The sequence below is a fragment of the Trachurus trachurus genome (genome assembly GCF_905171665.1).
Source record: "Trachurus trachurus genome assembly, chromosome: 18".
Taxonomy (NCBI): Eukaryota; Metazoa; Chordata; class Actinopteri; order Carangiformes; family Carangidae; genus Trachurus; species Trachurus trachurus.
The window spans coordinates 7,099,213-7,111,013 of NC_139909.1; the positions used below are offsets into that span (position 1 = coordinate 7,099,213).

Sequence of the window (11,801 nt, forward strand, 5' to 3'; positions counted from 1 at the left end):
TTAGAACGGAGGAGCGGAGCGACGAACTGCTCAGAGCTACGCTATGGTGGCTAAAGGAATTTCTTGGTTTCCCTCATCAAACTCATCAAATACAAAATCCCCAAATCCCAAAACGCTTTCGTGGACAAGTTGTGATCTGCACATTCACCACGCTATGAGATAATAATGGAACGTTACGGAACAGAGCCGTTTTCAAGGTAAATACAGAGTCTGCTTGCTGAAAAACTGTCCCTGAACGCAACGCGCATCAGCGGTTTTGCATGAATTTACCTCTAAAACAGCTCAGTCTCGTAACGTTCTGTTATTATCTCATAGCGTGGTGATTGTGCAGCACACAACTTGTCCACGACAGCCTTTTGGAGTTGTTGGGTTGTGTATTTGATGAGTTTGCTGAGGAAAACCAAGAAATTAGCCTCCATAGCATAACCCTGAGCAGCCTGCCGCTCCGCTCCTCTGTTCTAAAAATAGCTTGCACCGACAATTAAAGGTAACGAACCTACTGCTATGACTATAGGGATTATGGCAATGGGCCAATTTGCCAAAATGTTGAACTATCCCTTTAATACGCGACAGTGCAGAAGATGTGAAAATGAAACATAAACATGTTTTTTGTGTGATAATCTCTCTCAGTCGATCTTCGGTTTCGGCTCATTTGGACATTTCCGGGCGCAGACAGAGGGAAGCATTGAGCCACAATTAACGTCGTCCCAGCACTTGTCGTCTGTAAGTGACATTTAGGCAGTTATATAGTAGCCTATATTATACATGGTTAAATATTATCTGCAGACAGTTGCAGTGACTTACTTCCATAGTTCATCTGCAGACAGTGCTCCCTCCACCAGGCGTTGTTGAATGTGCCACAGTGCTTGTAGTTGAAGGACGAGCCATCGGTCCACAGCCACTGGCCCTTCTGAGAAACCAAAGAAAGTCAATCAATGAGTCAATAAATCAGATTTGTGCGACAAGGACAACTCTTTTAGAGGACTGTGGCGCCACAGTAATGCTGCAATATGTAATAATGTAACACAATGTTTACAATTAGGTTTTTTATTCAGTTAGTTATTAATATGATTCATATTCCAATAGATTGATTGATTCATTTATTTATTTATTTTTGTTTATTTTATTTTAAGAGTTTAAGTTTGAATTTATAAGACAATACTGAACAACAATAATCAGGGCGACCACAGAATAATTAATAGTTTTACAATTTCTACTCATTACTCTTCATTACTTATATTTGGTAAAAGGAGCCATGTTATAAGTCATTAATACAACTGATTGAATAATTGATTGAGCTTTATGTATATGTTTCTAAGAGACTATTCAACACCTAAAATCAGGATGGCACGAATTTTCTATTTCTTTTTTGGACTGTAGCCTCAGCATGGGGTGAGCTAAACGCCGCCCCACGAATTTGTTTAAATTTATAACAATTTTATGAAAATCAAAAGAACATTTTCAATGTATCAAGTATTAATTTATTTTTTATTATAGCTTATTTAATAAACAGTCATTATATTTACACTTTACAATGGGGCTCCTTTTAGCAGCTATAAATGTCTATTTTATAATTATTTTTTATCTATCAATAAATTGTTGTAAAAATGACATGAGAAAACAAAATATAAATTAAAAAATGTGGGAAAAAAAATGTGTGACTAATTCCAATCAATACAAAATTACTCAATTATCTCAACCGATTAAAAGGTTTATGCAGCAAAAATTTCAGCTCACTATTTCGCAAGACGGTCCCTGCTGCCCTTTTTTTTGTCCCATATGGGTTTTTAGAAAACAACAAAACAGCAACCGCACACTCAAAACATTGTGCATATATCATCTTATTGCAAGCTTTCGGTCATTGAAAAAGTGAGTTCTGACTTTTTTCTCAGATTTCTGACTTTTTTTTGTCTTTGCTTAAAAAAAAAATCTCCGGACCTAGACCGTCTCTGGAGCTCTTTTTTTTTTTTTTTTTTTTTGTCAAAAAAAAAAAAATCTCAGAATTTAAAGTCAGAATTCTGAGAAAAAATCTTATTGTGAAGTGTCACTGATGACCCGTCCCACCTCTTGGCAGTCACTTCCTCCAAGCCACGTCTCCGGGAACCTGTTGGTCGCCTGCTGGATCATCCTCTGAATCTTGTGATACTCATCGGCGTTGTGCACAGACGCGAGGTGTGCACCCAACGTCTGGCAGTTTTTCTGTCACGGAGCAAAAAAAGTGGAATTGTTGCAGAAATATAACTCATGAAAAAAGCTTTTCTTGAAGCTTTGAAGAAAAAAACAACTCACCTCAGCCCTACTCCAAGTCATCTCAGTTGACACGAAGCAGAAACAGCGACCGCCGACGCTCTCCTTCCAGCCACCAGGACAAGTCGATGTCCTCTTGACCAGGTCTCTCATCATTGAATCTGTTCAGAGTAGGAAGAAAGGAATTTAACTCTGTCAGACCTCAGATCAGCTCTGTGGACACAAAACAGAAACCTGAAGCATCGGGGTCGACACTCACCCGAGGCTCTGGTCAGAACCACCACGGCACAGAGCAGCACAGACAGAACCAACGTCTTCATGGTGAAGATGAAGGACGACAATAACTCTCGGCAAGAAACTGAGTCCTTAAGACCTGAAAATTAAAAGCAGAAGAGGTGGAGACAGAGGGTTATCTTCTGTTTTTGTGGCATTGACTTGCACATCTTTTATCTTCTCATCTATTGCAAGAAAAACCACAACCTTGTGCCGATGGTCATAGTTTTTCTGCTCTGTGGTACTCCGATCACAGCTTCCTCCCTAGCAACGGACAAGAACAGACATTACAGAGGCATGAACAATAATCTTCTTACTCTGTGATGAGAAGCAGGACTTGTTTCTATATACTAGAAAACCAATTCTGGACCTAAGTTTGTTGATAAGGTGATCCACATGGTTACGAAAAGAAAGCTTGGGAGTCCAGCCAGATGCCCAAGTATTTCTAAGTGTTGACGGTTCCAATAAGTTGACCATCAAATGTGTGAATACTGAGAGGGCAGATGTTTTCGTGGGACCTTGTGAACAACATATGTTTAGTTTTGCTAGAATTCAGTACAAGTTTATGAGCTACAGGAGACGACTGGAAATGGTTGAAGGTAGATTGTAAAGTATCAACAGCTGAGTTGAGAGTAGGAGCAATGCTATATAAGATAGTATCGTCTGCGTAATAATGGACGTTGCAGGCTGGGGAGGGGGTAACAATATTATTAACATAAAGAGAGAATAGAAGGGGACCAAGAATGGACCCTTGCGGAACACCCTTGTGCAATGAGAGCGAGTTGGATCTAAATCCATCTACAGCAACTGCTTGCGTTCTCCCAGTGAGATAGTTGGAGAACCAGTTGAGAGAGAGGCTATCAAGGCCGATGGACGAGAGTTTGTGTAACAGGATGTTATGGTTTACAGTGTCAAAGGCTTTTGACAAATCAATGAAAAGAGCTGTGCAGTGCTGGTGAGAGTCTAACCCATTAATGATGTTATTAATGACAAGTGCTGTAGCTGTGGTAGTGCTGTGATCCGGTCTGAAACCTGACTGTTCTGGTTGAAGGATGCTGTTTGAGTCCAAAAGGGCCCGCAGTTGAGAATTTACAAGGGATTCTAAAATGTTGGCTAAGCAGCAGAGCTTTGAGATTGGTCAATAATTGACCCTTCGCGTAAGCCCCGCCCTCTTGGTTACTGTTGCTACGGCGGGCAAGCTTTCACTCCCAGCCACGCTCCTGGCAGTATTTGGTATCGATTTCAAAGGAAATATCAGCAAATTTCTGGATAAACTGTTCTGAGATAATAGAGAGAAGAAGTCACAAAGATCATTCATAGTTTTCAGTGACGTGACTCACGCAGGAGGATAAAACATCTGTTCAACGACACGACTGGACAATGTACAGAGCAGCAGTAAGGACTGGTAATTTTACCGTCTATCAACCCACGAAGACTTAGGTCATCTCACTGGTCATGAAACATTGTCAAACTGCAAGTTTTGGGGCGATTGTGAACCACATACAGCTTTGGCTGCTGTTTTTTTTCTCCCACCGCTGTATCAGTCAGTGAAAGCAGTCCCTGCCTGGAGGATCCCTCGCCTAAAAGCCCAGGTAAAAGCCCTAAAAGTACAGCTGTCATTTCGGAGGTGAACATATGGTTATCCCCATATTTACACTTGCTCAAGTCGAAAAAAAAGTCAGCTCGTATCTGAACATCTCTATATTGCTGCTGCCGCCGCCGCCGCCGTAGTAGCAGCAGCAGCAACAACATCCTTCTCTACAAACAAATGTTTTTCGTTTTTAGTCTCAAAATGTGTCCACAAAAGCAAGGTAATGACTCACTGCGGAAAGCTTGCCAGGCCTATAGTTACGGTTGCTAACGTAGGATTGGACAATAGCCGTTTGTGGGAGGAGTTGGCGAAGGGTCAATTATCTAATGCATTAGCAATAGGACAAATCTCCTTGTTGTTTACAACTACTTCCCGGTAGAAAACCAGCATGGGAACAATAGTGACGGACGAGAGTTTCACTATCTAATTTTTCATGTTACTATATTGCTGTTTAGACTAATCTGATGTTTGTAAAGTCTATAAAACCAATGATTGGACAAACATTACTATTTCTGTGTGCACATTTTTGTAATTAGTCATGGTTATCATAGATTAGCTGGGCTAACTTAACGGTTAGCTGTTTAACTTTAATAACTCAGTGACTCAATAAACGGTCCATGAAAAAATATTTTCTCCAGCGGATATCTGAGTTACAACATGACTGAGCTAACTGGAGGAGTTTCATGTTGTGTCTGACAACGGGAGGGTTTTAACAGCCGATGTCCTGATGTTACCGCCGTTAGCTTAGCTACCGTTAGCTGTCCCTGTCAGCTGCAGCCACTGATGCTTTCTAGACACTGTGATTCCCCCAAACTGAATAAATACCACACATAGCAACACAAAACACACACACAGAAATAGTAATGTTTCTTCAATCATTTCAGATTTGTCTAAACGGTGATAGGGCGTGAAAAATATGATATATATAGCTAAACTCTTGTTCGTTACTATTGATCTCATTCAAATTACGTGCTGGTTTTCTACCCGGAAGTAGAATGTAAACAACAAGGCGATTCGGTCTATACCACCCTTGAATAATGGAACAACCTGTGCAGCCTTCCACACAGCAGGGATTTTACTATATGAAAATGTCATGTTAAAGATGTGTGTAAGCGGTGCAGCAATTAAGTGGGCACTCAGGTGCAGAAGATATGGGTCAAGGTCATTTTCACCTTTGGATTTCTTGAGGTCAAGGTGAATGAGTGCTTTCATTACCTCAGTATGGCTTACCGGTCTCAATGTAAAGACTGCTGGTGGATTGGATGCAGTCACGAATACTGGGTCAGGAGGAGTTGGGACAATGTTGTTATCAAACAAGTGACTATAGAGGCTATGAAATGGCGATTAAAAGCATCTCACATATCTGATTTGTTAGAAATGCAGGTGTTACCGCAAATTATTTGTGAGGGGAGAGAAGAGTTAGGTGTAGAATTCAGAGATTTTATGGTTTTCCAAAATTTGGCAGCATCACCTTGGCTGTTGAGAGATGTGATGCCCAGGTGTGTCTGACCATTGTGACTACTCAGACACACCTGGATTAATCAGGTTGTCCAATAATGTAAGACAGGAAATGAAGGAGCAGCACTAAGTTCAGGAAGTATTGGAGTTGTGCAAAGAGCCCATTGCAACATTGATAATGCCACATTAGCAGGAGCAGCAGCAAAGATTATGCAGCAGAAGATGAGATAAAGACACAGAACCCTTTACTTCTCTTTTGTGGCAATTTCTGATAAGTTTCTGAGAAACGCATTGCTACTGAACATGAACTGCACTGCATGAAGATGCTACAAATGATTAAACAGTACTGTACATCAGTCTGTGTTTTCGTTTAAAGGGATAGTTCACCCAAAATTCAAATTTCACTCATTATCTACTCACCCTCATGTCAGCTAAGAGCTGTGGGAATTTTCAGAGTCCTCTGTGCCTTCTCTGAGTTACGGGGGGGTCCGTGCAGCAGTATTTGTCCATATAATGGTTGTCAATGGATACCAACTTTCTTCGTCCAAAAAGACACACCAAAAACATCCAAATACCTCCATACTGCTCGTATGTAATGTCCATCTTGTATTGAAGCCCCGACATGAGAAATTGTTCCGCCGGTGACACAGGAAGAGCAGTGAACTGAGACACTGGGAGCTTCCGCTACAAACAAGCTTAAAATATAGACTTATTTAATTTTTTTCAGAACAATTTCTCATCTTGGGGCTTCAATACAAGAGGGACATTACAGGCGAGCAGTATGGAGGTATTTGGATGTTTTTTGGTGTGTCTTTTTGGACGAAGAAAGTTCCATTGACAACCATTATATGGACAAATACTGCTGCGCGGACCCCCTATTCTTTTCCTTTTTGTGTGTGTGTGTGTGTATGTGTTGTGCTGTTTATTGTATATTGTATACTGTATTGTATAATGTATATTGTTTATCGTTTATTGTTTGGACCCAAACGTTATGTTTTTAATGATTTGTGTCAATAAATTAACTAACTAACTAACTAACTAACTAACTACAAGAGGAAAAGTACGACTGGTACCGCTGATCAGAGAGATAACTAGATGTTTACAGTGAAGAGAACTTATCTGAATTTACATCCTCTGTGTGTGTGTGTGTGTGTGTGTGTGTGTGTGTGTGTGTGTGTGTGTGTGTGTGTGTGTGTGTGTGTGTGTGTATGTATGAATACGTATACATATGGTTATGTAAATACAGTATCTGATTCCTGCAAGGGGATGTTTCAGCCATTACAAATATATCATATAAAGTATATGTTAAATTATATAAATTAAAGTGAATGTATAGACCACTGGCTTATACTTTTCGGTTAATGCATAAATGAAAAGAAGAAAAGAAAAGAAATATTATATACAGTATAGACATGCAAGTTTAATTAAACATAATACATACAATAAAAAAGAGGAAATGATGCTATCATCTCAAAAATCATCATCTGAAAAAAATGCATCAGCCGATACATTGGAGTCATTGTTGACTTGTATCAACACCCATGTTGAAAACAAGTTGTCTCCACTGATATTTTAAGAAATGTATTGGCATGTGCCACAGGTTGGAATAACTCAGAGACTGAATCAACTGCACAGTTAAGGAGGATGTTTTTTTTTAACAAAAGCCTAACATCGTGTTTGGGTAGCCTACGCCATCTGTGCACCGGCTTATCTCGCTGTGGCGTTAGCGCCTCATTAACCCACAGGTATGAGAAACGTGAACAAAGGACAGAGATTGGTTTGTGCCAAAACTAACAACAATAAGAACAAAAACAAAACAGAAAATCAAATCAACATATGATATTTCTCTGCTTAGCTTCATGATGAGTTTGAAGACTCAGTCTTCATCTTTAGTGGAGCTATTTGTACGTTTAGCATTTCTAAAAATCTATAAATCTCCCTCACATCACAAACAAACCCCCAAACAACAAAGATCAAACCACACAACAATGTCAACAACAAAGACAACAAAACATTGACGTATTTCACAACAATAGCTACCACAAAGAGGGGGACTATACAGTGCATGTTAGATCAGATCAACTTTCATAATCAATCAAAATAACTTCTGCGACACTGAGCTCCACACCTGATTCCAAATGAATGAACGGTAGGCTATAGCTTGTTGAGGGGCTAAATTAAAATGGGGTAACATAATGTCTAAAGCAACGGCCTCACAGAGCTGCTAGCTTGGTTGTTGACTCCTGACATAAAAACCAGTGGGCGTTCGTTATCAGGAAGTCCAGCTCACGTTTCCAGATCTGTTAATCTTAAGACAAATCTGTTTTAAATACTCAGAAATGGTAAAGTCTTGCCAACTTCCTGGAATGGAAATGAGGAACAACATGGGTGATATTTTTATTTCTTTGGCCTGTGCAAGACAAACGCTGAACAATTAACATTAATTTCTCTATCTTCAAAATAAAACAAAACAATATTTTGAGATAAACGAGACTGTGTGACTTCTATACAGCATTTTTATTCAGTTACTGATCGTGATTACGCATGAAAAAGGGTGGAAGAAAACAGTCACAGGGTCAATTAGATTCAATTAGACTCATCCTCAAACAGAAACATTGTTGGAAGTTGTTTTAGAAATACAGGTGTTTAGTGTTCTGAAATAAGGAGGCTTGTTGTATCCACTGGGCTAGCTTTAATGTAGCACACAACAATACAGTCGACGCATCTCTGCCATCCGCTTGCCAACAATACTTCTTCTAGTTCCTGTAATCCTACCGTATGTGTCCAGCCTCTAGCACCATCTGCTGGTCGAGTGTTCTCGTAACATCTCTCTTTACATAACAAATGAAGATGTCTAACAAAATTATAAATGTATCTCAGGTTATTACTGGAACGCGCCTGGTTACTATGAAAATGTAATCTGAAACTCACATTCATAATATAGCAAGTCATGTGTATTTTACATTGGTGTAACCTGTCAACTTGTCATAAAAGGATACTGGTACATTCCATTTACTGAACAACTTTTCAACACTCAACCTTCATCTCTCAGTGTCCAAACTATTCCCTGTCGTTCTCAGGGCACGTAGTCTTTGTATCTTGACGGTTTCTGTATATTCGATCTGGTCCTAGTGTGCAGTCCTTCTGTGTCCTATGAACTTTCAGTTGCGGACGTCCCTTCCGTGATTTTTTGTTCTGTTTCAGCGGCAGGTTCTGGATACCAGTCAGTCACTGTCCAGTGTGTCATGTTCTCCCATTGGAGATATCTCAAGCTTTTCTGGCACTGGACGAATGTCCCTTCGGTTCCTACGATATGTCTTTCCATTGACCAGAATTACATAGGAACGATCACTGAGTTGGTCAATGCACATTCCCAGGGACCACCGTGTGTCTTGGTCCTTGGGGTGTAGAAGGACTCTCACTGTCTGTCCTTGGATGATAGTAGGCATGTTCCTTGCCCGAGCATCATAGTGCTGTTTTACGGTCTGCCCCCTTGCCAACTTCCTTTCAGTGACATCCTGTATCACTTTGGGTTTTAGTTGTGTGTCTCTGATGGGCAGTAGTGTGCATGTTCGTCGGGACATGAGCCTTTGCACTGGGGAGCTATCAAGTCCTTCTGTTGGAGTGTTCCTCCATGCCAGAGCAGCTTTCCATGGATCTCTTCCCTCCAGAGAAGCCTTTTTGAGCAGTGTTTTGGCGATTTTGACGGCCGACTCAATTTTTCCATTGCTCTGGCTATGGTAGGGGGATGACGTGTCATGCTTAAAATCCCAGTCCTTGGAAAAGAGCTGAAAGTCCATTCCTGAAAATGGTGGGCCATTGTCAGTGAAGATAATGTGCAGAGTTCCATGTCTACTGAACAACTTCTAGCTCCCAATAGTCAGAATAATAATCAACCATGATGAGGTATGTGCTTCTGTGTAGAGAGAACAAATCCATTCCCACTTTAGACCATGGGATGCGAGGAACTTGATGTGGCATCAGTGTTTCTTTCTGTTGTCGTCGCTGAACTGAATTACAGGTGGAACAGCTGCTGATAAAGTCGCTGATATCCTTTGTCATGCCTGGCCAGAATATAGTCTCCCGAGTTTTCCGGAGGCTGGCCTCTATTCCTGAATGTCCTGTGTGAATCCTTGTCAAGAACTCAGAGCGCAGTGTTGTAGGGATGAGCACTCTGTTCCCTTTGAAAACGAGGCCCTTATCTATCGTGAGTTCTTCTTTGTATGTCCAGAAAGGCTGTAGTGCATGTCCTATGTCTTTCTTATTCTCAGGCCTCTTCGCCTGAAGTGTTTGAAGTACTGGGTCTTGTGTCGTGTGTGCCTTGACATTCTCTAGCGTCTGAGTGGTGAAGTTAATGTTATAGGCATGACTCACTTGTTCCAGTTCTGGTTGTGTGAGGCCCATGGCATAGACTGTGGTTGGCGTTTGCATTTGGGCGTGTTCAATACTTGCTAGAGGTGCTCTGGACAGGTAGTCTGCAATATGTAGCTCCTTGCCCGGCTTGTGACCTAGGTTGTAGTATTTTAGGACTAGGTGGTGTGTGGTTAAGCGTTTGTGGCAAGGTGAAGAGGGCCCGGGCGGGGATTGAACCCACACCTCCCGGGTAAGAGTCATGCGCGCTTGCCAGTCACCCAAAGGGACATCCCCTTGGCCAAGTAGCCAGGGCACATGATCAATTGGAGGCATAGTGACAGGACCACCACTGTCACATCTCTCCCCCTCTTTTCACAAGCACGTCCTCGTGCTTCCGCGCAGGCTGCCACACATTAGGAATCCATGGACCCACCCCTAGTGCTACATGGATCCTGCCAACAACGCCAGAATGTGGCAAGGTGAAGAGGGCCCGGGCAGGGATTGAACCCACACCTCCCGGGTAAGAGTCATGCGCGCTTGTCAGTCACCCAAAGGGACATCCCCTTGGCCAAGTAGCCAGGGCACATGATCAATTGGAGGCATAGTGACAGGACCACCACTGTCACACGTTTAATGGTCTCCAGCGCTGCGTCGTGTGCCGGCAGTCATTTCCAGTCGGTTTCCTTATCGGTCAGACGTCTGAGAGGTTCACACACATCTGATAGGCTAGGGAGAAACTTTGATAAATAGTTCACAAATCGTAGCAGTCTCTGAAGAGACTTAACATCTGTCGGTGTCTGCATGTTCTGTATTGCTGTAATCTTGTCAGGATCTGGACACAGGCCTTCTGATGTGAGGCGAAGACCCATGTATGTGACACTGGGAAGTTTCAGCTTCAGCTTTTTTTTGTTCAGCTTCAAGTTGACTTCTCTGGCTCTTTGCAATAGAGCTGCAAGATTGCTGTCATGGTCTGCCATGGCTTCTTCGTTGGTGTCTCCACAAGCTGGTGACATTCCTTACCCATGATCATCAGTAGAGTTGCTACTCTTATTTTCTTATCTTTCTTGTCCAGTCCTATCGCGATCTCGTAATTTTCCCACTGTGCACGGAAAAAAGTCCAGTTGTTGTAGACATCACCTTTCATATCCATTGGTTCCGGTGCTGGAATGTTGTACGCCATGCTGATAGCTTGCTGTTCAGCTGTTCCTGCGGCTAACGTTTTGCTTGCGGCTATGCCTGATAAATCCACTCATAAACTCTTCCACTCACAACACGAAGCTTTCTTCAGGTTCGGACTTCTGACACCATGTTTAGTGTTCTGAAATAAGGAGGCTTGTTGTATCCACTGGGCTAGCTTTAATGTAGCACACAGCAATACAGTCAACGCATCTCTGCCATCCGCTTGCCAACAATACTTCTTCTAGTTCCTGTAATACTACCCTATGTGTCCAGCCTCTAGCACCATCTGCTGGCCAAGTGTTCTCGTAACAACAGGCATGTTGACCTACTCTCTCTACTGTAACCAGTCCTGCAGCATCCACCTGGCAAACAGGTGAATGCTGCGGGACACGTGAGTGGGCGTGGCTTAGGAGTGACGGAAAATCACAACCTTCACACACAAACCTTTAAATCCCAGAGTCTGAGTGAGTGACTCAGATTTGACCTGTGAGCACCAGGACTCAGTGTGTCGACATAAAGTTTGGGCTACGTTCGTCTCTGGAGCTTTTTTGGATTTAACTTTTGAAATCAGGAATAAGACGACAAGTCACCTCACCTGCACTCAGGTATCAGCTTTTACGTTTTAAATCTCTCGATATGCAACAAACGGCCACTTTAATTTCTATCTTTGTCCAGAAACCAGAAGAAAGTCAATGTAGCC

The 11,801-nt window shown here is 41.9% G+C and overlaps 1 protein-coding gene across 1 annotated transcript; it reads right to left on the minus strand.

Annotated features, from left to right (window-relative positions):
• Positions 1 to 626: 626 nt before the first annotated feature.
• On the minus strand, positions 627 to 11,102 carry LOC311001833 (type-2 ice-structuring protein-like; the record flags this gene model as incomplete). Its single annotated transcript, XM_083993012.1, has 6 exons — positions 627 to 721; positions 805 to 910; positions 2,065 to 2,199; positions 2,290 to 2,408; positions 2,507 to 2,620; positions 10,943 to 11,102. 6 exons carry the CDS (start codon positions 11,100 to 11,102, stop codon positions 627 to 629), a joined length of 729 nt encoding a protein of 242 aa, XP_083849138.1.
• Between the last annotated feature and the right edge of the window lie 699 nt (positions 11,103 to 11,801).